Raw genomic sequence first — 27192 nt, 5'->3', positions numbered from 1 at the left:
TCATAAGTGACTTATGTTTACCAAAGGCTCTGGTCAGATGACAAGCTTCTTTGCTGTTTTCCCAGGCAGAGTTTGATAATATTTTGAGGCTCCAGGCTTCATGCAGTGGGCCCAGCTCCAGCTCTCTCTCCTTCCCTATCTCCTGCTGTCTTTGAAGGGGCTCACGACTACAGCTCCAGGTCTTAATTAGGTTAAAACTCCAGGCCTAGGACCTAAATCCAAGTTTAAAATACCTGTAGGCAACCACAGTGTCAGCTTCCACTTCCTGATCCACCTCCAACTTCCTGATCCACCTCCAACACTTCTCCTTTCTTCCGGCACCTCGTGTTTTCACTTTCTTTTTTATATCTATTTTAAATGTTTACTCATTTAAGCTGAAGTTTCTAAATGATTAGTAGAAAGAGTTTCTGCCATGCCAGCTCAGTCTTCCATGAGGCCAGAAGTCCTCTGCAAACCTAATTTTAACGTGTTTGAAATAGTAGAAATAAATTTTTTTATGCTTTTGTCACTTAATATTCCAAGCTTCTCCCAAGTTGTTACACTGTCTTCATAATTACTATTTTAAAAGTGACATAGATGGGTAATATAGGATGATACTTAAAAGGACACATTTTTGGATTAAAACAGACTTATCTCAGTGAGCTCTTCAAGCTCTTCCTTCGGTAATAATGGTTCTGGGAGAGTAAAGGAACTTAGTAAGTTGCTTGGTACACAGGTGCTTAATAGATGGAAGTTGTTATTTTTACTACTACCATCATCGTCATCATCACATGGTATTCCAAATTTCATTATCACTCATTTTCATAGTAATAATGATTAGCCTTCTAGATCAGCTAATTTTAAATAATAGGCACATGGCAGTAAGTTTTCATGGTGTAAGGGCAAATTTGAGAAGGTCCAGAACTTATAGGGGATGGGGTGGATTGGCAAGGTGGGAGGAGGGGCTGAGACCCAGGAGTGGGAGCAGAGGGAGGAACAGTGCCTTAGCCCAGGGCAGCCAAAGAGCAGCACTAAGCTCTGAGCACCACATGAGAAGGTAACCAGAGGGAATCTTCACCTGTCACACTTGGCCCACCATTGCCCACAAAGTTAAGGACCATAGAAATTGCTGCACTGGCAAACAAAATTAAAATGAACAGGTAGATAACCTGCTTTTTACATAAAACTGTCCTACTTTGCCAGGTTAGCAGTTATGATGGTTCAAGTTCACAGGACAATTGCAAAATCTTAGCTTTACTTGACTCCTTCCATATGTCCCTTGAAGTACATGGATACATTCTGTAAATATTAAGGTAACATTAGAGGAAAAGATAATTCTTTAGATTCTCTAAACCAGTGCTGCATAATAGAACTTTCTGTAATGATAGAAATATTCTAGATCTGCTCTGTCCAATATAACAGTCACTAGATATATGTAACTATTGAGAACTTGAAATGTGGCTAGTGCAACTGATAAACTGAATTTTTTATTTTATTTGACTTTGATTAATTTAAATAGCCACATGTGGCTTGTAGCTACCACGTTAGAAAGTACAGTTCTAAACAAATTTTAGAATATATGTGTGTGTTTGTGTATATATGCATATGTGTGTCTACATATAAATGTGTATGTATATACATATATATATACATATATATGACATATATGTATATACACATTTATATATACATACATACACAAACATACATATATGTCATATAAATACACACTCACACGTATATCCAAATTAGTCAAGGAGGACAAGATAAGTTCTTAAAAAAATTTTTATCTGGAAGAACCAATCAAAATTTTATTTCATATTTGTAACAATGCCTTAATATTCAGAGATTTTACTAAAAGCAGAGCGAATTGAAATCCTGCTGCTAGTATATATTATTGAAGTCACTGTGTTGGCAAACCATAGACCTTTTGCTGCCATGAGAAAAACTTATTCACCTGTTTCCCAGACATCTTTGTCATCACTATTTTTGACTGTGTAGGCAGTTTGAAGAAAAAAAATAATTTCACACTTGAGCCTTCTAAAACTGGTTTCATCAATATTGCTAATAAAAAAATAACACGAATCTCAGCCCCATCTCATTGAGGAAATTTCTATTAGATACAGAGAACTAGTATTTGTAATACATAAAGCTTTTAGATTTACTGATTTTGGTCTTTTTGCTCACAAATGTTCCATGTGGTTTCAAGTAAGAAGTGCCAAGTGGAGTAGTAATCCTGCCTAAACCACAAAGTCTTGTAATAAGGAGCAACTCGTGGGTTCCAAACCTCAGTCCATTTACTTAAGTACCCTCCACGAGTTATGACTCCATTACATACATAAGTGGAAGGGAAGAAGGGAAGTGTGGGTTTACCATAGGGTTTTTTTTTTCCTTCTAGATTTAACGTTAGGAAAAACTAATATTTCTATTTAAAAAGAAAAAAAAGCAGAGATTTAAAAAAAAAAAGAACAGATTCCGTAACACAACTATGTGCTGTGGGATAGAATTTCATAAAAGCAGGTCCATCTTTGGACCCTAGTTAAAATATTTTATTACTGAAATAGAAAAGTTTTCTCACTATAAAGCATTTCCACTTCTCTGATAGTCTTATGATTTTGATGCAAAGAAAAGTGTCACAGTGATACTCCAGTAGATTGCTCTAATATAACCAGTGCTGTTGACACTGTGGCTTCTTGGAAGGAGGAGACACAGGAAGGGAGAAAGGAGACAGGAAAAATGAAGGGAGTAGTTTTGCCTTTTCAATATCTGTTGAAAATTTTAAAAATATGTGGTATAATTAACATAACAAAAATAATTTTTTCAAACCTTCCTGGAGATTAATGGACATATTTTATGTCAACATTTTGCCACACTTCCTAAAATTAAAAATTAAACCCCCAGGAAGCATCTTGACCTCATTTGCCAAAAATGGGTTGATAAATAAGAACACATATTAGTCCCTGAACTTAGACTGTCTCCTTGTTCAAGGCTAACTGGCTATTTAACGTTGATGAAAAACAGGGCCCTATGAGGAAGTAAGAACTATGGTTAAGCTCCTAGACATTCACTTTTAAGGGTATATGATATTTTTTTCATCCTGTCATTCAAAGGCTTGTTTCTGAGCAGCACTGAAATAATTGTCTCAAGTTGGGAAATGTCTGTTTAAAAAAAGAAAACTGGACCACCAGAAAAATATAACAGACTTGTGACTTAGGAGACAGATGAAATTCCTCCTTTGGAAAATAGTGTATCTGGTTTTATCAAACAGTGTGAATATGATCACTTCAGCCTCACATGAGAAGTAATTTATTTTTGCAGTAAGCTATGTATAACTTAGAAAGTAAAATACCATTTGTATGTATCAACTGTTGGCATCTTATCTATAGGTATGAATATACTCCCAATAAACGCACCTATGGGGGAGTCTCTGACCTTATTTCAAATGTTTAAGTAACAAGGCCAATGCATCTGTGACGTTTTCTTCTGATAGATGGAAAAAAATGGGCAACCATATCATCTTTCCTGAGGAATCCTCCAGACAGACTGGAATAACTCTCATCAAAAATTAAAGGCATCTGAGATACACTCAAGACAGCACTTCACATCTCTGCATCTATATTATTTCAAGCCTGTCAGGTACTCAGAAACTACTAGTGTCTATTATTTTTAAAACGATTTTTTTGTCTTCTTGTTTAGTGTACTTTTTAAAAGTGATCCTTTAAGAGAAACTTCCTTTAAAATATCGAATTGTCAAATATGGTCCACCTGTGTACCTCTTTGCTGACCTGAGTTCATTCTTTGTTGTTGCTCAGTATCTTAAATAGAACATCACTGGATTCATTCTGCTCTCAGTTTTAAGGGAGTTCACTTAAAGTTAAATTGTCACTAATTTAGGCAGAAATCTGATCCTCTTTGATGTTCCATTTTTATTCTAATATTATGCTAGCATCTCTGACCAAGTACTTAAACCTAAATCCAATGGCGATAAATTCTGCCTTTAATTCACGCATTCCCTCCCTATATGGAATCCCCTTGTGACAAGGAATGGGATATAATCAGCATCCAAAGAACGAACCTACATCATACATATTAAAACCAAACCCACGTTTGACATATTTGTCTAATGTGTTCTCTTCATTTCAGAAGTTTAAATCGGTGTCTCTCAATATTTGAATGAATTAGATAATATTACTATATCTCATATAGAGAGAGATTTCAATATGAGGATAGGAAACACATGTCGATCACTTTTTGACAGATTCTGATACCACACTATGAACTCTAATTAATTTCCATTGTATCAATACCATGGGTATTTTACCATAATAAAATAGATAGGTGATCATTTTAGAAGCAATTGTAGTGAAGTGGTAAGAATCATCTGTTTTGAAACTGGACTGCCTTCTGAATCCAGGTCGTGTGAATCACTAGTGAGTTATGTTAGGCAAGTTATATAACATCTCCGTACTTCAATTTCCTCATCTGTAAGCTAAGATAACAATAGCACCTACTTCATAGAATTCCCGTGAGAATAAAATGGATTAAAAGATGTAAACTACTCAGAACAGTGGCCATAAATTTTCAAAATATTATTATTTTTTTTTAATTTTTTGTTTATTGCAGTAACATTGTTATGTTGTAGTTGTAATTTTACAACCCCTCTCCCTGGTAGTTTCTCATTAACTTTTAGGGTTAGATGGCTTGGAGACTTCCTTCCTTCCTTCTTTGTTCCCTTCTTTCCTCACCTTGTCCCTACCTCTGCGCCTCTCCCCTCCTCGTCCCCCTCCTCCTCCTTCTCACCTCCTCCTATTTCTCCCCCTCCTCCTCCTTCTCCACATCCTTCCTCTCTTCTCTCCGCACCCTCCCCTTAGCCCTTGAGATTTTTTTTTGGATTTACATCCAAGATGTTGGGATAATTAAGTGCTTCTTTTAACTTGAGGCTTACTAGCCACTAAAGACTAATCAAATATAAAAGTAAAGACAAACCATTCTGTCACAAGATCTGGACACTCAGCAGATCTCTGAGTGAAATTATCACTTAAAAAAAAATGTTATCAATAAGTGTCATAAACCAATGATAAAATAATTTTCGCTACTGATTCATTTTATACATCTGTACCAGTACAGCTAGGAACTTTATCCTCAGGCCATCGTCTCCTCTATGTCTCTCACTTGATTATTTTTAACCAGAAAGGCAGTAAACAGACGGCCCCAATAACTATGTGGCTAAGTGGTTTACCAATAAAACCTGGTTTATTCAGACAGCGTGCCACTTACTCTTCTCTGGGAAAGGCACGTAGCACATTATATAATTTACTTGGATTTCAGTTCAAAGTTTCCATAATTCTTACTATGGAATTCTTTAAAAAGGATTTTAAATAGCTAACTGAATCTTAAATCACAGAGTGTACACTATTCATTTGCTGTATCAGATTACATATCAGATTACAGAGTTGGGTGCAGTGTCAATTCAATTGCCAGGTTTAGAGAGACCACGTCATGGTAAAAGATAAATACTAGTTGCTGGGTTTCTTGAAATCTAAGACATCATCAATAATAAGACATTAAGAAATAAAATTAATGCTGCCCATTATAACTGGAAGGTGCCATCAAATGTAAGATGCAACTCTACTTCAGAGATTTATGTTGTAAATTCAAAATGTAAAAAAAATCTGTATCTTAGAATCAATGAAATATGATATCATTATTAGCTATTAAGAAATATTTATTGAGGACCTTCTATTGTCTATAGTTCAGTTTAGGAACTATTAGATCTATAAAAATACTATACACGGTCTTTGACCTTGGGGCATTTAAAATCCAGTTAAAAAAGAAAACATACATGTGAAAAATTAAATAATGTTATGAATTAACTAACAATATGAAAAAGTTATACAAAATATATTACAAAAGTATATAAGCATGGCTGAATTTTAATTTCTACAAAGTACTTCTTCTTACTTTAAAAAGCAAAAGCTTGAAGTCAAGAAGGCAGCGTAGGCAGACTCTGAACTCACCTCCTCCCGTGGACACAGCCAATTTACAACTACTCGTGGGAAAATTACCCCTGAGACAGAACTGAAAACTGGGTAGGAGGAACTCCTGCAACAACGGACAATTCTAACTGAGGTAGAAGAGGCAGAAACTCCCTTCTGGAGAGAAAAAATGCCGCCTTCATAAGCTGCAGCGCCTCACGGCCGCCCGGGAGCAGCTCACAGGTCCGCAGCCCTCCCTGGAGGCGCGGGGCCCCGGGCTGGGGAGCGCCCCCGCTGTGGGCATTTTGTGGACCCAGCACAATCGAGAAGAGTGGCATAATATCTGACATTGCCTGCTACTAAAACACTGGGGAGTACCCCCAGAAAAGCTGGTTCACAAAGACATTAAAACCGGTTCTTAAAGGGCCCACGCGCAAACTCACCCGTTTCAGAAAGCAACCTAAAATCACCAGAAAGAAAGGTGCACAGTGCTTTGGTGACAAGAGACTCACCTAATAGGCCCTGTGTGCATCTCGGTGAGAGGTGAGACCTCTCCAGGGACTGGGACATTGGCGGCGGCCATTGTTGTGGCCTGGTGTGGGCGTGCTGACACAGACGCCATTGGAGTTCGCCCTGGGGCCTGCTAGCCCAGGTCTGCCCCACCCGCTAGAGCATCGATTTATTTTATTTTTTTTTTTGCTGTGTTCAATTTACTTTATTTATTTATTTATTTATTTATTTTATTTATTTTTTTGTTTATTGCAGTAACATTGGTTTATAACATTGTAAAAATTTCAGGTGTACATCACTGTACTTCTATTTCTGCATGGACTACATCATGTTCACCACCAAAATACTAATTACAACCCATCACCACACACATGTGCCGAATTATCCCTTTCACCCTCCTCCCTCCCCCCTTCCCCTTTAATCCAGCTCAGCCAGGGTAGGCAGCCCACCCTAGAGACTGGCCCCACCCAACAACAAGCCCTCAGGCAACTTGTGGGCCTGCGTGGATTGGTGACTGGATTCTCTGCAGCCTGGCAACTGAGCCCACTTCAGTGGGGCAGGGCGTGCACGAGGAGTGGGTAGAGAGTGTGGGGCCGTGGCGGAGTGTGTGGGGCTCCCGCCGTGGAGAGACTGGGTCCGCTGCGGGAGGTCGGGGCGCGCACACGGGGCAGGACTGTGTTGACTGTGTGTGTGGACCTGTGGGCGGCAGGGCTTGTCAGCTGCAGAAGACTTGTGCTTCTCAAAGACCCACATAGGGGGTTTGCCCCACCTTCCAAAGCCTGAAACAATTGGGTGCTCCTGTGCCTGAGGCCAGCCCCACCCAGCTGCAATCCTCAGAGAGCTGACAAGAGACCTAAAGGCTGGAGGTTTATAGCAATTATAAGGCCCTGAGCCTAACAACCCACCACACTGGGGGCCTACTCACTTAAAAGAAATACTGCAACACAAATGTGGTATTAGAACTTGCAGCCAACTGTGCTGGGGCTCCCCACACCTGATAAAGAAACTGAAGGGCCTACAACAACTACAAGCAGCTGAGCATTACAACAGCTGGCCAGGAGCATAACTCAGCCTCCCTGGGCGCCTACAGGGAGAGCAAACAGGCCACAACAGAAGGACACACGTAGCCCACATAGGGGTCACCCCTGGAACACTCAGAACTGACGGAAGCACATGGCAGGCCTCCTAAGCCATCACTTACATACGGTCACCTATCCAAGAGCAGGAGACGTAGCTGACCTACCTAATACACAGTCAGAAGCACAGAGAAAGAGGCAAAATGAGGAGGCAAAGGAATACATTCCAAGTAAGGGAACAGGACAAAACCCCAGAAAAGGAACTAAGTGAAACAGAAATGAGCAACCTACCCGACAGAGAGTTCAAACTAAGAGTGTTAAGGATGCTCACTGATGTGGGGAGAAGAATAGATGAACTCAGTGAGAATGTCAACAAAGAAATGGAAGATATAAAAAAGAACCAATCAGAAATGAAGAATACAATACAGGAAATGAAAAATTCACTAGAGGGACTCAAAAGCAGAGTAGAGGATACAGAAGAATGGATATGTGAGCTGGACGAAAGACTAGAAGAAATTACCCGAGCTGAACAGGTAAAAGAGAAAAGAATTAAAAAGAGTGAGGACAGTCTAAGGGACCTCTGGGACAACATCAAGCGCACTAACATCCGTGTTATAGGTGTCCCGGAAGGAGAAGAGCGAGACAAAGGGGCAGAGAATCTATTTCAAGAAATAATAGATGAAAACTTCCCTAACCTAAGGAAGGAAACAGACATCCAGGTACAGGAAGCACAGAGAGCCCCAAACAAGATAAATCCAAAGAGGCCCACACCAAGACACATCATAATCAAAATGTCCCGAATTAAAGATAAAGAGAGAATCTTAAAAGCCACAAGAGAAAGTCAAGTTACATACAAAGGAAACCCCATAAGGCTATCAGCTGACTTCTCAGCAGAAACCTTACAGGCTAGAAGAGAATGGCACGATATATTTAAAGTGCTAAAAGGAAAAAACTTACAGCCAAGAATACTCTACCCAGCAAGGTTATCATTCAAAATGGAAGGAGAGATCAAAAATTTCCCAGACAAGAAAAATTAAAGGAGTTTGTCACCAAGAAACCAGTGCTACAAGAAGTGTTAAAGGGACTGATTTAAGGGGAAAAGAGAAGACCACAAATAGGAAAAATTATCTATTTCCATGATAAGAGGGTAATGGATACAAATGCACAAAAAAGAGGTTAGATATGATATCAAAAACATAAAAGGAGGGAGGAGGGGAGTTAAGAGTACAGCTTTCAGACAGAGGTCAAACTAAAGAGACCATCAATTCTGTATAGAAGAAGGAAGGAACAGAGAAGGACTACTAAAACACTGAGAAAAAAAAAGTCAAAAAAACGGCAGTAAGTACACACTTATCAATAGCTACTTTAAACGTCAATGGACTAAATGATCCAATTAAAAGGCATAGGGTGGCTGACTGGATAAAAAAACAAGACCCATATATATGCTGCATACAAGAGACACACTTCAGACCTAAAGACACTCACAAATTGAAAGTGAAGGAATGGAAAATGATAATCCATGCAAATGGCAATGAAAAGAAAGCTGGGGTAGCAGTACTCACAGCAGACAAAATAGACTTTAAAACAAAAACTGTAAAAAGAGACAAAGAAGGGCATTACATAATGATCAAGGGAACAATCCAACAAGAGGATATAACACTTGTAAATATCTACGCACCCAATGTAGCTGCACCTAAATATATAAAGCAATTATTAACAGACATAAAAACAGAAATAGACAGTAACACAATAATAGTAGGGGACTTTAACACTACACTTACACCAACGGATAGATCATCCAAACAGAAGATCAATAAGGAAACATTGGCCTTAAACGACACACTAGAACAGATGGACCTAGTAGATATATACAGAGCATTCCATCCAAAAACCGAACAATACACATTCTTTTCAAATGCACATGGAACATTCTCCAGGATTGATCACATATTAGGCCACAAAACAAGTCTCCATAAATTTAAGAAGATTGAAATAATACCAAGCATCTTTTCTGACCACAACGGTATGAAACTAGAAATCAACTATAGGAAGAAAATCAGAAAAGCCACAAATACATGGAGATTAAACAAAATGCTACTGAACAACGATTGGGTCAATGAATAAATCAAAGAAGAAATCAAAAAATACCTAGAGACAAATGAAAATGAAAATATGACATGGCAGAATTTATGGGATACAGCAAAAGCGGTTCTAAGAGGGAAGTTTATAGCAATACAGGCCTATCTCAACAAACAAGAAAAATCTCAAATAAACAATCTAATAATACACCTAAAGGAACTGGAAAAAGAAGAACAAACAAAGCCCAAAATCAGTAGAAGAAGGGAAATAATAAAAATCAGAGCAGAAATAAATGAAATAGAGACCAAAAAAACAATAGAAAAAATTAATAAAACCAAGAGCTGGTTCTTTGAAAAGATCAACAAAACTGACAAACCTTTAGCTAGACTCACCAAGAAAAAAAGAGAGAAGGCACAAATAAGTAAAATCAGAAATGAAAGAGGAGAGGTTACAACAGACACCTTGGAAATACAAAAGATTATAAGAGAATACTATGAAAAGCTATATGCCAACCAATTCAACAATCTGGAAGAAATGGATAAATTCTTAGAATCATACAACCTTCCAAAACTGGATCAAGAAGTAGAGAATTTGAATAGACCAATCACCAGTAAGGAGATCGAAACAGTAATCAAAAACCTCCCCAAAAATAAAGGTCCAGGACCAGACGGCTTTCCTGGTGAATTCTACCAAACATTCAAAGAAGACTTAATACCTATCCTTCTCAAACTCTTCCAAAAAATTGAGGAGGCGGGGAAGCTCCCTAACTCATTCTACGAAGCTGACATTACCCTGATACCAAAACCAGACAAGGAAAACACAAAAAAAGAAAATTACAGGCCAATATCACTGATGAACATCGATGCAAAAATCCTCAACAAAATATTAGCAAATCGTATACAACAATACGTTAAAAAGATTATACACCATGATCAAGTGGGATTTATTCCAGGTATGCAGGGATGGTTTAACATTCGCAAATCAATCAACGTAATACACCACATTAATAAAATGAAGAATGGCGGCGTCCCATATAAAGTGGAGGAAGATAGGCACAGATGTTAGCCCAGGGCCGTCTTCCTCAGCAAAAAAAGAGGAGGATTGGCAGATGTTAGCTCAGGGCTGATCTCCTCACAAAATAAATAAATAAATAAATAATAAAATGAAGAATAAGAATCACATGATCATCTCAATAGATGCAGAGAAAGCATTTGACAAGATACAACAAAAACTCTGAATAAAATGGGTATAGAAGGAAAGTACCTCAACATAATAAAGACCATATATGACAAACCCACAGCTAATATCATCCTCAATGGTGAAAAACTGAAAGCTATCCCTCTAAGAACAGGAACCAGACAAGGATGCCCACTGTCACCACTCCTATTTAACATAGTACTGGAAGTCCTAGCCAGAGCAATCAGGCAAGAGAAATAAAAGGGATCCAAATTGGAAAGGAAGAAGTGAAACTGTCACTATTTGCAGATGACATGACTTTATATATAGAAAACTCTAAAAAGTCCACCAGAAAACTTTTAGAAGTAATAAACAAATATGGTAAAGTTGCAGGATACAAAATCAACATACAAAAATCAGTTGCATTTCTATACACTAACAACGAAGTAGCAGAAAGAGAAATTAAGAATACCATCCCATTTACAATTGCAACAAAAAGAATAAAATACCTAGGAATAAACTTAACTAAAGAGGTGAAAGAGCTGCACATGTAAAACTATAAAACATTGCTGAAAGAAATTGAAGAAGACACAAAGAAATGGAAAGGTATTCCATGCTCTTGGATTGGAAGAATTAACATAGTTAAGATGTCCATACTTCTAAAGCCATCTATAGATTCAATGCAATCCCTATCAAAGTTCCAACAACATTTTTCACAGAAATAGAACAAAGAATCCTAAAATTTATATGGAACAACAAAAGACCCCAAATAAGTAAAGGAATACTGAGAAAAAAGAACAAAGCTGGAAGTATCACACTCCCTGATTTCAAAATATACTATAAAGCTATAGTAACCAAAACAGCATGGTACTGGCACAAAAACAGACACACAGATCAATGGAATAGAATCGAAAGCCCAGAAATAAACCCACACATCTACGGACAGCTAATCTTTGACAAAGGAGCCAAGAACATACAATGGGGAAAAGAAAGTCTCTTCAACAAATGGTGTTGGGAAAACTGGATAGCCATATGCAAAAAAATGAACGTAGACCCTTACCTTACACCATACACAAAAATTAACTCCAAATGGATTAAAGACTTGAATGTAAGACCTGAAACTATGAAACTTGTAGAAAAACACATAGGCAGTACGCTCTTTGACATTGGTCTTAGCAACATATTTTCAAGCACCCTGTCTGACCAGGCAAGAGAAACAATAGAAAAAATAAACAAATGGGACTACATCAAACTAAAAAGCTTCTGCACAGCAAAGGAAACCATCAACAAAATGAAAAGACAACCTAACAATTGGGAGAAGATATTTGCAAACCATACATCTGATAAGGGCTTAATCTCCAAAATATACAAAGAACTGATACATCTCAACAACAAAAAAACTAACAACCCACTTAAAAAATGGGCAAAAGACCTGAACAGACATTTCTCCAAAGAAGATATACAGATGGCCAACAGGCACATGAAAAGATGTTCAAAATCATTAACTATCAGGGAAATGCAAATCAAAACTACAATGAGATATCACCTCACGCCCGTCAGAATGGCTATAATTAACAAGAAAGGAAACAGCATGTGTTGGAGAGGATGTGGAGAGAAGGGAACTCTCATACACTGCTGGTGGGAGTGCAAACTGGTGCAGCCACTATGGAAAACAGTATGGAGATTCCTCAAAAAATCAAGGATAGAACTACCATATGATCCAGCTATTCCACTGCTGGGTATTTATCCAAAGAACTTGAAAACATCAATGCATAAAGATACATGCACCCCTGTGTTCATTGCAGCGTTATTCACAATAGCCAAGACGTGGAAGCAACCTAAGTGCCCAACAAGGGACGAATGGATAAAGAAGATGTGGTATATACACACAATGGAATACTACTCAGCCATGAGAAACGATGAATCCAGCCATTTGTGACAACATGGATGGACATTGAGGGTATAATGCAAAGTGAAATAAGTCAGAGGGAGAAGGTCAAATACCGTATGATTTCCTTCATTAAGTAGTAGATAACAACAACAATAAACAAACACATAGAGACAGAGATTGGATTGGTGGTTACCAGAGGGGAAGGGGGGAGGGAGGAGGGCGAAAGGGATAATTTGGCACATGTGTGTGGTGATGGGTTGTAATTAGTACATGGGTGGTGAACATGATGTAATCTATGCAGAAATAGAAGTATAATGATGTACACCTAAAATTTATACAATGTTATAAACCAATGTTACTGCAATAAACAAAAAAATTTTTTTTTTTTTTTTATAATTTTATTTATTTATTTTTTTCCCCCAAAGCCCCAGTAGACAGTTGTATGTCATAGTTGCACATCCTTCTAGTTGCTGTATGTGGGACGCGGCCTCAGCATGGCCGGAGAAGCGGTGTGTCGGTGAGCGCCCGGGATCCGAACCCGGGCCGCCAGCAGCAGAGCGCTGCGCACTTAACCACTAAGCCACGGGGCCGGCCCATAAAAAATTTTTTAAAAAAAGGAAAAGGTTTAATTGTTGAGGTTAATCAGAAAAGAGAGAATCATAGTATATTAACATTCAAATACCATAAGTTTTTGCACTATTTTATTTTTGTTTACTATTAAAATTAATGTTGAACATTAGCAATCCCCTTCAAGTATTGCTGGGCACATACTAATTACAGATACTAACTCTTATACGTAGCTCTACTCAACACATAATAAATACTGTAGTAAGGAAAAAAGGTAAGAAATTGCAAGACTTTAGTTCAGAAAGTGGTCCATGTTAAATCTTTAGTTTCCCTGTACTCTCTCGTAAACTAACTAGGAAAAGAGATCAACAAAAGCATCGTGCCCACACAGGAAGCAGCTACTCTGTGACACTCAACATTGTCATGGCTTAGAATAAAAGAGACTTTACCATTTACTAAGAACACTACAAAGTGCAAACATCAGCATCAAAATTTTATTGGGAAATATGGGTAAGGGTGTGTAAACTTCTTTGCAGTCAGTAAAAATCACTCTGACCAAACTGTCTTTTTTTGACTAACTGCTAAGAAAACATTGTTTGTGGTTAAGACTTAAAATACTTAAGTTATTTCCCAGAAGAAAACAGAGTTTGATATCCCAGGAACAGTGAGGCCATAAGCCATCAAATATTATTTTTAGACAGATTCATTTAAAAACTATATCTAGGGGCTGGCCCGGTGGCACAGTGGTTAAGTTCACGCACTCCACTTCGGCAGCCTGAGGTTTGCAGGTTTGGATCTCGGGCACGGACCTACGCATCGCTTCTCAGGCCATGCTGTGGCAGGTGTCCCACATGTAGCGGAAGATGGGCACAGATGTTAGCTAAGGGACAATCTTCCTCAGCAAAAAGAGGAGGATTGGCAACAGATGTTAGCTCAGGGATAATCTTCCTCACCAAAAAAAAACCCACAACTATATCTATTTGGAAATAGGCAGTTCTATATTGCTGATAGATTTACTTTGTGTGCAGTCTTTCAAAAAAGTAATTCTTGTTTTAAATTAAGAAGTTATGCATAGCAAGAATTTAAATTACCCTTCCAAGTGCCAACATGAGTAAGAGAAAGCATGCCAAAAGAGACAGTCAGAGATCACTATTAAACCGAAGGAAACGACAACATCTGAACATCACATAATGTAAGGGGCATTTTTTGTGGTTTCTAAGTATGAGACATTGTATTAACTCTGGGGGAATCAAAAAGACATCAGAATTTGTCCCTGTCCAATCTAATATAATAGAAAAGGCAAAAAATTTTCAAATAATTGACTACATAGTAAAATATAATCAAATAGTAAAAGATAATCAGCACTATAATAGTTACAAGCAAAATGTGACAATACACATCACTTTCTTGTTGATATCTTGAAAAGGTTTAGAACAAAGTTGGCATTTTAAACAGGTGTTAAAGAATGGGTAGGATTTTAACAATTGGAGTTGAGGGAAAAAAAGCATTCTGGTCCAAGGGAAAAGTATGGAGAAAGAGAGAAAGTCATGGAATGTTTAGGGAATTCCCGATAGAAATGCTCTAACAGGAGGTGCACACCGTGGGAGACAAGAGAGAAGACCATAAACAGCAAGATTGGGAGGAGCCTTCCAACCCACGCCAAAGGACTGGCCTTCAGAAAGGAGTTGTAGGCTACCCAAGTTTTGAGTGATCAAAGTTGTGCCCTAGGAAGATTAACTGGACAACAATGTGCAGGATGGACTGGAGGAAAAATAGTCTGGGGTTAAACAGACCAGTTAGGAAGCTACCGCAATCATCTTAGATAAGTTACTAGACGGAAACAGTTCTGTATGAAAAACTTTCTGAGGGAGAAAATGATGGGGTTAAATATCAACCAGCTGGGTGGCATGAATCTGATGTTTACAGCCTGGGTAACCCAGAGGATAGGTATGAAGAGTATATAATCAGTGATGTGGGTGCCATAGGAACCCTTGACACTGAACTATATGTTATCAAGGGGGAAAGAAAGGCTGTGGTAACTTCTAAAGTATACAGGTTTTATGGGATTTTATTGACTGAGCAGAAGGTTGGAATAGAAAACCATTCAAGATGCCTTCCAGTTCTATTTTGCTTGACTGCCCATGCAACAGTTGTTTCTAAACTGCCTTTGACCTTATTCCATTGGCCTAATCATCCATTCAACAAATATTTAGTGAGTGTTTACTGTGTGCCAGACTGTTCAAGACAGTTGGGGCAAATCAGTGAACAAAACAGAAAAATATTCTTGCCTTCAAGGAACTTGCATTTCAGCAGGAAGAGACAGACACACAATTAACAATACACACAATTAAATAAATGAAGTATATCATACGTTAGAAGTGAAAAAAAATACTATGGGGAAAAAAGAGAAACAACTAAGAAGCATGACAAGCGATGATTCTGGTGCAGGGGTAGGAGTGTAGTCTATATTGAGAGATGCCACAAGTCACAGCCTTTGAACCATAGCGCAGTGTTTATCTAAGGATGCTGTTGGAACATTGCTCACTACATTCCCAGCTACCTCTTATTGAAAGCACATGAGAGAGAGTTGTTAAGTTTCTATACAGTCCCTGACTTCCAGCCATCACAAATCACCTGATCACATTTCCCTCTTGATACTAATGGCTAGAAAGCTCAAAGATAAATTTGTGGTCTTCTTCCAAAAGTGTATGGAACCTCATGGCATTTTTTGTACCTGTTTACATCTTATTTTCTGAACATTTATTTTTCCTATTCCCTTGATTTTCTTCTAAAACCCAATTTAGAACTCTTGAGGTATAAATAAATAAGCAAAAATAAATTGCCAAAGTTACTCTTTTTGATAGTTTTGACCTGTTTTTGACACCAAAATTAGTGGCTTTAATTAAGATAAAACCTGTTAAAATGATACATTTAAATAGTTACCCTATATGTAACCTCATGAGAGTGTAAGTATTTGCCTTCCGTACTGGTAACAGACACTTTGGGTACTTACATGAAATTCACGCAGCCCGTGCCAGCAGGTGGAGCAATCCAGACGAAGCTGAGGTTGGTTGTGGGCAAGTGACTCACGTGAGAGGCCACCACACTGCACATAAACTGGTTACCAAACTGGTGGTCTGACATGATCCCTGAGAGGCAGAAAGGAAGGGAAGTTGTTATGAAGACAACAAAATTAAGTCTTTTTTATCATGGCATACAAATATTTTCTGGACATTTTTCTTTTACATTAAGATTCATCGTGCTATTTGGTTCCCTATAACTATGTAATTTTCCGCTTCCTATTGCCAGAAGGAATTAATCATTTAAAATATTATTGGTAAGGAGTGATCTACTAAATTCATTGCTATAGTATTTGCTTTGATTTTGCTGACTGGTCTTTGCCCATCACCAAAGACCACCAGGACCACACCTGCAGTTGAACAAGACTGTTTATTGGAAGTGTTTGCAACAGGGGAGACCAAATAACCACCGGGAACCGGGAGGTATCTCAGTAAGAGGATGCTAGAAGGGGCTTGTTAAAATATTTGAGCTTGTGTTATGTTATTTTAGACAGTAGAGTCATCCGGCCAGCCTGGGAATTTCCTGATTTAGTACTGAAAGTCCAGCATCCTGGGAAACCTCCCAGTCCTGTTGGGGAAGTTAAGGGAAAGGTGGCTTTGCCTCTGGATTTGGTGCTATTAGAAAGTGGGGACAATTTTATCACTGAGCATTTTAATAATTTTTATCTAGGAGGCAGGAGGAATGGAGTGAGGCTAAAGGTGTGACTGATAAAAACGCAGCAGTAGCCATGTTAGCATGAACGGGGGCATGTTGGTCATTTTTGCGGTTTCCACTATGTTCGTGCTTTTGTCTGTGTTCAGGCATGGTGAGAAAGTGGTCTTGTTTTTGTCTCAAACCTTCACAGTCTCAGAGTGGCCTTGCCTCATGTTGATGTTCTGTGAAACTGCTTATGTTCAACAAGAGAACACGATGGCCTAGCTGTGAGTGTCAGGTCAGCTCCCACCTGCGCTATCAGGAGATGCTTTTTTCTTTTTTCATAAGGTGATTCTCTTAGGTTTACCTCAGATATAAAATATTAATAAATAACTCAAAGATAAGAAAATGAACAATTCCATTTTTAAAAATGAGCAAAAGACCCGAACAGACACTACACCAAAAAGATATATGCATGGCAAATAAGCACATGGAAAGATATTCAAAATCTTATTTATTTATTTATTTATTTTTGTGAGGAAGATCAGCCCTGAGCTAACATCCATGTTAATCCTCCTCTTTTTGCTGAGGAAGATCGGCTCTGAGCTAACATCTATTGCCAATCCTCCTCCTTTTTTTTTTTCCCCAAAGCCCCACTAGATAGTTGTATGTCGTAGTTGCACATCCTTCTAGTATGCTGTACGTGGGACGCGGCCTCAGCATGGCCGGAGAAGCAGTGCGTCGGTGCGCGCCCGGGATCCAAACGCGGGCTGCTAGTAGCGGAGCGCACGCACTTAACCGCTAAGCCACGGGGCCAGCCCGAAAATCATATATCATCAGAGAATTGCAAATTAAAACAATGAGATACTACTACACACCTACTATGGCCAAAATCCAAAACACTGAGAAGACCAAATGCTGGCAATGCTGTGGAGCAGCAGGAGCTCTCGTGCATTGCTGGTGGGACTGCAAAATGGTACAGCCACTTTCAAAGACATTTTGGAAGTTTCTTATAAACACTCTTCCATATGATCCAGCAATCACACTCCTTGGTATTTACCCAAATAAACTGAAAATTTACGTCCACACAAAAACCCGCACACAGATGTATATAGCAGTTTTATTCAAAATTGTCAAAACTTGGAAGCAACCAAGAAATTCTTCAGTAAATGAATGGATAAACTATGGTACATCCAGACAATAGAATATTATTCAGAGCTAAAAGGAAATGACCTATCAAGCCATGAAAAGATATGGATAAATAAATGCACATTACTAAATGAAAGAAGCCAATCTGAAACGGCTACATACTGTATGATTCCAACTATATGATATTCTGGAAAAGGCAAAACTATGGAGACAGTAAAAAGATCAGTGGTTGCCAGGGGTTAGGAGAAGGGGATGGATGAAGAGGCAGAGCACAGAGTATTGTTAGGGCAGTGACACTGTTTTGTATAATACTACAATGGTGGATACATGTCTTTATACGTTTGTCAAAACACATAGAACATACAACACCAAGAGTGAACCCTAATGTAGACTATGGACTTTGAGTGATGTGTCAATGTAGGTTCATCTGTTGTAACAATACCTGACTGTGGTGCAGATGCCAATAGTAGGGAAGGTTATGGGGGGGTGGGGGGAGGGAGACGGACCACATGGGAAATCTCTGCACTTTCCACCCAATTTTGCTATGAACCTAAAACTGCTCTAAAAATAAAGTTTATTAATAAAAATATTAATAGAAACATTGCCAGGAGTGGGCAGTTAAATAAAAAATTCATTTACTGGCTTTGTGAACATGGGCAAGTGACTTACTCCCTCTGAGATCCAGTTTTCTTCTCTGTAAAATGAAAATACCATATCCCTTCCATCTTAAAGTTACTGTGAGAATTAAGTGACCCAAAACATGTGACAGCATCTAGTACTGTACCCCCAGGTTTGGATGGGTGCCCTTCCTACATGTCGCCATAGCAGTTCATACATTCCTCTCTCATACACTTGACCATCTTCCCAAGGAGTCTATGAAGGACTAGGTCTTTAATCTTTATATTCCAAGCAGCTATCACAATGCCTGACACATTGCAGATACTCAAGAAATGTTTTCTGAATAAATTCAAGAATAATTTAACTATAAAAATAAAAGACAACAGAAGTTATAACACATATGTTACATTAACTAGTGAAATAGAATCTTCTGGAATAGAAACTTCTTCAGAATAGGTCATAGTAGCCAAAGAAATAGAAAAATAAGTCTATATTTTCACATATCCTAACAAAGCTTCTTTTCTCATTCAAGTTTTTATTTGTTTAAGCTGCATCTTGAGACAAAATTCATCATGCCAGAGAAACCACAAGGCTAGGGAGGAAAAGAGACTCCCAGGGAAATCAGAGTGCTGAAGGAGACTCAACAGTCGTGACTCAGGAATTACCACTCCTCTCCGGTCCGGCATAAAGCAGGGATCCAGTGTGTGGAAAATGACACATCTGTAGGAATCAGACTGGCCAGAAAAGGAAAACAAAAGTTCAAGCTACAATCTTGTGGGAAGGAAAATGAAGCAAACAAAATAAGGTTTCAGGGGTTCAGAGCCTTGGTAACAGGATTCGAGTTCAAATATCTCCTCATTCCTCAAAACCCCTCTCAGAAGGTGAGTCAATGTTTAGGCTGCACATTACTTGACAGAATTTTATAAGGTAGCTATAATGTCATAATTACCTCACGCCCTACCCCAGGTAAATATGCCACAGAACAACATTCTTGCAATCCAACAGTCTGCCACAGTAGTTCTCCAACTTGGCTGCATGGCGGCATCACCTGAAGAGATTGAATCAACACTGGCTCCCAGAGATTCTGAGTTAACTGGTTTGGGGTATAGCCAGTGTATTGGTAGTTTTAAAAGCTCACCAAGCAATTCTAACGTATAGAACACGCATTAAAAAAGCGTCTTAGTAAAATGTTGTCCAGAATTCAGGGCTTAGAGTAACACGATTCTTGTCACTACAGTACCAACAATACACAGTTTGAAAGTATCTCACAAAATGGCCCTGGTAGAAACGCAAAATATCCTATCCTCTTACCCATTACTCCTAAAACTATCCCAAAAATGTAACCTGAGGACCTTTTTATGTACCTTCAAACACTATGAGTGTGCAGTGGTCTTTGCTTTTTTGACACGGAACATTGGCATACTATACTGCTATCATATTTTAATTGGCATTTTCTTTGAGAACATCTAAAAGTTGGCCAGAGTTGCAACTATTAGAAATCTATTTATCTCAATATCAACCAGCAGAAAAAAAAAAACAGTCTTTACAGAATCCCTATTTTGCATCAAACATTATGTCAGGCTGTGTAGAGGTACACAGGAGAAACATAGGACATTATCCCTACCCTCAAATGACTTGAGGTGGGAAGAAAGAACTGGAATAAACTAACATTATAAATAAAACAGCTAGAAAATAAGTGCTAACTGTGTGGTATTCATGAAAAATACAAGATAGGAGAGAAAGAGTGATTAATATGGACAATTATAATAACCACAGCTAACGCTTACTGAGCACTTACTATGGCCTAGCACTATTCTAAGTGCTTCGTGAAAATTAACTTATTTTAGGCTCTTAACAACTCTATGAGGTAGAGCTGCTATTTTCTCCATTTTACTGATTAAGACACTGAGACAATGGAGATAAAAGAACTTTCTTACGGTCATAGAGCAAGTGGGCAGTGTAGTCCGGATTCAAACCAGTGCACTTGCTACACAGTCAGAAATGGCTCCTGAAGAGGAAGACTGGAACTGAGTCTTGAGGGAAAAGCTAAGATTTCTAGATTTGTTTTTCTTTACATGAGGCAGCGAGTATAACCAAGACACTGTCCCCTCAGCTTTGCCACACACTGCTGTACTTGGTCAGGGTGCCCCTCTCACGCTTCAGTTTCAACATCTGTAAACTGCTGGTCCATGATCACTAAGACCCCTTTCAGTTCCATAGCTCTCTGAGTACAATTTAAATGAACAGAAGAAAGATGGAGGATGTCTCACAAAGGCAGACATAATGAGCAGAGGTGTGTATATAAAATGAGAACTAGGAGAATGAGAGCAGTCAAAATCAGCTCAGTGTTCTATGAAACACAATTTACTGCATCCACCACAGTGAACTTCTTAACGGCTTTTGTGTCATGAAAGATATATACCATCTAATTAATATATGTGATTTGGAAACCTATTCTTGGGATAACTGAAATTTGATAATGAATTTAAATTTATGATGTTGCTTTCTCTGCTGCGTGCTGGATAACAGGATACATGTTGAGTTTTTAATATTACTTAAAGAAAAGGGAAAATACGATCTACAACGAAAGAATATAATTATGCTGCATATCTCAGGGAGATTTATACATATAAAATATATGTGTGCAGTGTAGTTATAATAAAGATTTTATTTTCATTGTTGTGGTTATATGTAAACTGTTATACAAAAAATTTTTATGTGGAATTTCTTCCCCAGAGAAAGAAGCTATACTTTTCCAAGAGAATTGGACTATGAGAGAAAGTAAGCACTTCAAGAAATATGGCTCTCCTGATCTAACTTTGGGCAAAGAAAGTAGAAACTTTAAACTTCAAACTCTGAAGTTCTACAAGATTGATAACTGTCTTGATTTTAGCAAGATTTTAAAGCATTCATGTTATAAATACATTTTCATTTTGAATATTACGTATACACATTTGAAACAGAACACTCACATCCTAGCTGTAATTTCTATATCAAGAAATAATCAATATAACTCTTTAAAACAACTATTCCTTTGACAAAGTATGGGTGTTTTAAATTCATTAAGTCATTCAAACCATTGGATATCTAGTTTAATATTATCTAATATTTGTCTTCTTAATCAAAGTCATGGTTAAAGGACAGGAATCTATACCAGAGTTTCCTTTATCCACATTATACTTCTGCAAAATTAGGCTCACGATGTGTTTAATTGTTCTAAAGTTGCCTCCATGATCCCTTTGAAGACAGTGATACATATTTCTGTGCCTTCCAGGATGTCATTTTCCTTGACAAGTCTTCAGTTATTTTAAGTTTGTGACTAAACCTTGTATGAACTCCATTTCCCTTCAGGAATACTTTTTTATGCTGTTAATGTTCCTACCTTGGGTCTTCAGAACTGTAACTAGGATTTCTATGATCCTCCACCTCTAAAATAAAATCTACATATCCTCATAAAAATGTAGGCTAGTCACTTTCAAGAAACACACTGAAGATTTTATTAACAGAAATAACCAAGGTAGTGAGAAAATTATACACTTACGTTGGGTTTATTCTATATTTTGTGGTTTAAAGATATGGATTACTCAAATCTGTTTAGTTTGTAATTTGCCATGGTTAGTGTTCAAGTGGGTAGAAACATATCCTGGTTTATTTTTCATGGGATTCAAGAGCTAAGACATCTGTGAATGGGATATCACCAAATGAAGAGCAAGTACATTAAGATTATAGATTTTTGTGAAAAATGTAACCTTCATATATAAAAATGATGAAATCTTAAAAAGAAATATTTTATTATTTCAAATACTTTCATAAAGCTTGGTAGAATGTTTTGTCAGGAAGTTTAGTAAATTTATTAACTTAGGCCTACATAAGAAGTGTAAGATGAATATTTAAGATGATTTCTATTTCCTTTTATTTTCATAATTTGCTGTCTCTTCAAAAGGGATATCTAAAGGCTTCCATCAGTTAAAAAAAAAAAAGGAATGTTCTGAAAATCTAGTTTGGAAAGTCAGTGTTATACTGTAAGTGAAGAGAGAAAATGAATTATGGAGTTCCTTTTTGTCATTCTTGAATCTTTTCATTTGATTCAAATACAAATAACCGTTCACTTAGAATTTGACTTTTCTATATTTGCCTTCTTTGCTAGGTCAACGTACTCAAACATTTCAACAAAGCTAAACACCATTTCCTATACTGAAAAGTAATCATAGAACTTCCTGCAAACATCCTTATTGCAGCTTATCTGTGAAGTACCAGTCTGCTGAAAACGGATATGAAAAGACTAGCTCTCAAGTAGTGCTACAGATGATGAAGAGTATGTGCACACACACACTCACACATAACAGGGTATGGTTATTCTTTAAAGTAATTGATTTGAAAGCATTTGGTTTCATATTTAAGTCTAGAAGCAAAAAAGTACTAAAACCTTTTTAAAATCATTCTGGAAATGTATGTCTACAGGCACAAGTTAGAAAATGTATGAGGATCCATGCTATTTCCACACCTCTTGTTCGTTATATAAGAGATTATTCTAAGTCAATCTGACTCCTTCCTCACTCATCGCAATTACAAAGATGAGAAGTCATTGCCCTCCTCTTCCGTTCCTCTCCCAGCACACCATCTACCAAATATGCCTTCTCTATACCAGGTGTTTTACCCATATTATCACCTTACTACCATTGGAGAGGCAGTAGAGGGGAAAGGTTGAAAGCCTAGACCCTGGAGGCAGTCTGCCTGGGTTCAGATCCTTGCTCCACTACCAAGGCATTGTGGAATCTCAAATGCTCTGTTCCTCAGTTTCCTCTCCAGGAAAATGGAGATGATAATAATGGGGTGGCTATGAAGATTAAATTAGTATATAGGACACAGTTAGCACTATATGTGTTAGTTATCATTATTCTCATTTGAGAGATAATGGAGAATTATCAGGAGCCGGTGAATTTAAGGGACTTGCCAAGGATAACAGAGGGAGTGAATGGCACTTGAACACAGGTCCCTCTTCTATCTTACACTGTCCACTGGGCTTCCTCCCTCCCTGAGCCGTTAAGTGGCAACACCTCAATTCTGGGACAGACCCCTGTCCCAATCCAGTAGAAATGCTGTCCAAATCCAGTAATGAAGTGCAAACCATCTGAGAGTGAGCAGGAAACAACAGCTTGTCCTCTAGGTACAAGCTCAGATGTTCTCCCACCCTCCTCTCTTTCTTTCTCTCTCCCTCTCTCTCCAAACACCTTAATTTTTTATCAGACAATTATTGGATACTCTTTGCCCTCTTGATAGACACATCTCAAAAGTGCTCCCCTAAGGGGCAAAGCCATTCACAGCACAACTTCCAGTCTAGAAGTAGGATTCTACACACATGCAGGCCAGAGAAATCCGAAGAGGAGGAGGTTTCAGAGATATAAACCCAAGCCAATGTAGCAGGCTGAAAAGAGCCTCAGCAAGCTTTCTTTAAAAAAAAAAAAAAAAAAAAAATCTTGCATAACCGAAACTTTATATCCATTGAATAGCAACTCTCCAGATACTCTTTTCCCACAGCCCCTGGCAACCACCATTCTATTCTCTGCTTCCATGAGTTTGACTATTTCAGATACCTCACATAAATAGAATCACGCAGCACTTGTCCTCTGTGACTGGTTTATTTCACTTGGCATGATGTCCTCCAGGTTCATTCATGTTGTCACATACGGCAGGATTTCCTTCTTTTTTAAGGCCAAATAATATTCCATTGTATTTATATACCATATTTTACCCATTCGTGGACATTTAGGTTGTTTCTGTATCTTGGCTATTGTGAATAATGCTGCTATAAACATGGGAATGTAGATATCTCTTCAAGATCCTGAATTCAATTCTTTTGGATGGATACCCATACATTGGATTGCTGGATCATATGCTAGTTCTATTTTTAATTTTTTGAGGAACCTCCATATTGTTTCCCATAGCAGCTGCACCTTTTTACATTCCCACCAGCAGTGCATAAGAGGTCCAATTTCTCCACATCCTTGCCAACACTTGTTATTTTTTGCTTTTTTAATAATAGTCATTCTAACAGGTGTGAGATGATATCCATTGTGGTTTTCATTTGCATTTCCCTGATGATTAGTGATGTTGAGCATCTTTTCGTATACCTAGTGGCCATTTGGACATCTTCTTTGGAGAAATGTCTATTCAAGTACTTTGCCCATTTTTTAATCAGGTTATTTGTTTTCATGCTATTGAGTTGCAGGAGCTGCTGTTCAACAGATATAATGTTTCAGTGATGCAAGATGAACAAGTTCTAGAATTCTGCTGTACAACATTGTGCTATAGTTAATAATACTGTACTGTGCACTTAACAATATGTTGAGAGTAGATCTTATGTTAAGTGTCCTTACCACAATAAATACACGAATGAATAAATAAATAAGAAAAAACAAAATACAAACTGCTGCCTTGTTGGAATAACTCCAGCCCCTAAAGGCCACCTCCAATATTCTCAAGTCTATCTCTCCTCTTCTTTTCTCCCTGCCAAAAAAAAAAATGCTCAGTTGACCTATGTAGGAAGTTTAATGCTATACCAGAATTGCCATCCAGTATCCTGGTTCAGACCTCTGCCTATCCTAGTTTAAAAAAAAAAAAAGAAGAAGAAGAAAAAGAGAAGACCCTGGACAGAATAATAACAGCTAACATTTTCTGAGTATTTAATGATACAGGCAAAGTTCTGAGTGTTTTACAGATTAACTCATTTATTCATTAAAAACCCTAAGAAGTGTTATTATTATTCCCACTTTATAGAGGAAGAAACTGAAGTCTAAAGAGATTAAGTAAGTTGTCCAAGTCACTAGTCCCTAGAGGGATGACTAATCATTTGAGATCTGGACCTATCACTTTTTGATGGTGCGATCTTGAGCAAGGTTTTTTAACTCTCTAAGTTTTATGATCATTATTATTTAATATGTGGATAATAATAAGATCTACTTAATAGACTGTGGAAATGATTAATAATTCATTTTTGTGAGAATTAAATGCTAAATTGCATATAAACTGACTATGAGAGTGTTTCTTAAGTGTTCAAAATTTTTTTGAAGATTTAAGAATATATCTCAGTCCTTTCCTGTTTCTACTACACTCACACAAAACTCCCCTTTAAATAAGTAAGTGAGCTACAGATCACCCAGTGTGAGCATGAAGCCCAGGTCAAAGCTATAAACAAGGGGCACAGTAACCCTTGGCTAACCCCAGAAAGACTGCATGTAAAAACAGGATCTGATTATCTTAATTGTACCTCCAGACTGGCAGACCTAAAAGAATTGTCTCCAGCAAGGCTATCTCTAACTAGAGCCCGCCGTCATATAGATATAGCTCCAGGTCAAACTGCTTTATCAAATATTGTATCAATGTTTAAATGAATAATCCCATAGCATTCAAGCTGCAAATGCCCAATATCTTAAAGGAACAGTTGATCCTCCTCCCTTGTTCCCTGTCTTGACCATCACAGCCCATACTGTCACTGTAATATGTGTGAATGGACCCTCTTGCCCATAAAGTCTTTGACAGTGTTTCTCAATCTTTTTTTTTCACTATCATTAAGATTCCTCAATCTTTTTTTATTATCATTTCATTATCATTTTTAGACATTTGCCGCTAATTGTCCCCACCGCATGAAATTTTATATAAAATATAATGTTACATATTTGAATCCCTGGGTATATCTATTGATATTGTCAGTTGCAAACCACAGAAGACAATCCACTAATTAAAGAAATTTTTAGAGATATTAGGCAGGTTCTCTGCAGAGAGACAAACAGAGAAATAAACTTGAATGTTGCATGGCAAGGAGTGATGTCCACCACACCACAGGACTGGTCCAACATAAAAACAACAGCTGCTACCACTCACTCCTTGAAATCAACCATATTTGGACGAAAATAACAGAACCTCCACCTTAGCTATTCCACAAAAATATAAGAACTTTCCACTACTGTACTTGATTGAATATGGATTTCCCCATGTTTGGTTTCCATCTCATATTATACTCTTTTATATCCAAGTCTCATGAGAGTGGGTCTAGTAGGTGGACACTAAGTTACATGCCTTCACCCTAGAAAGAAGGATGGAATTCTATTTTGGGATGATGGTACTCACAATGTGGGAAACTATATAAAAATGTTGAGCATCATTGATGGTATATGTTTCCTACAGAGGGCAAGTTCAAAGTCTATAAAGTTCTGGATTTCTTGATCCAAAAATGGCTAAAATAACTGATAGTCTTAAAAGGCCATGGCTTTTAGAACTATTTCCATGAACCTATCCACGGAGTTCCTTATCTCTTACCTTGAACGGGCATTCTGCCACAGGGAATGGTATTGCTTATAGCAGTCAATCTATTTGAGGGACAGGAGAAAAAGCTCCCCATCCCTTCCTGGACAGCCTAACAGATTTCCCAAGGAGTCCCATCAGGACAGAAAATGTGCCT

The 27192-nt window shown here is 37.9% G+C and overlaps 1 protein-coding gene across 3 annotated transcripts in view; it reads right to left on the bottom strand.

Moving 5' to 3' along the window:
- The window catches only part of RELN (reelin), a 490103-nt gene that overhangs the window by 321560 nt on the left and 141351 nt on the right, over positions 1-27192 (bottom strand). For all 3 annotated transcript variants that reach the window (XM_087441541.1, XM_004439311.3, XM_087441605.1), the window contains exon 3: positions 16267-16402. In XM_087441541.1, the coding sequence (XP_087297667.1) occupies positions 16267-16402 (136 nt within the window). The remainder of the gene's footprint in view (positions 1-16266; positions 16403-27192) is intronic.

This window comes from Ceratotherium simum, chromosome 1, assembly GCF_057802395.1.
Source record: "Ceratotherium simum simum isolate JZ-2026a chromosome 1, ASM5780239v1, whole genome shotgun sequence".
NCBI classification, from domain to species: domain Eukaryota; kingdom Metazoa; phylum Chordata; class Mammalia; order Perissodactyla; family Rhinocerotidae; genus Ceratotherium; species Ceratotherium simum.
Note: the sequence above shows the minus strand (reverse complement) of the source record. Positions and strands in the feature narration are given on the sequence as shown.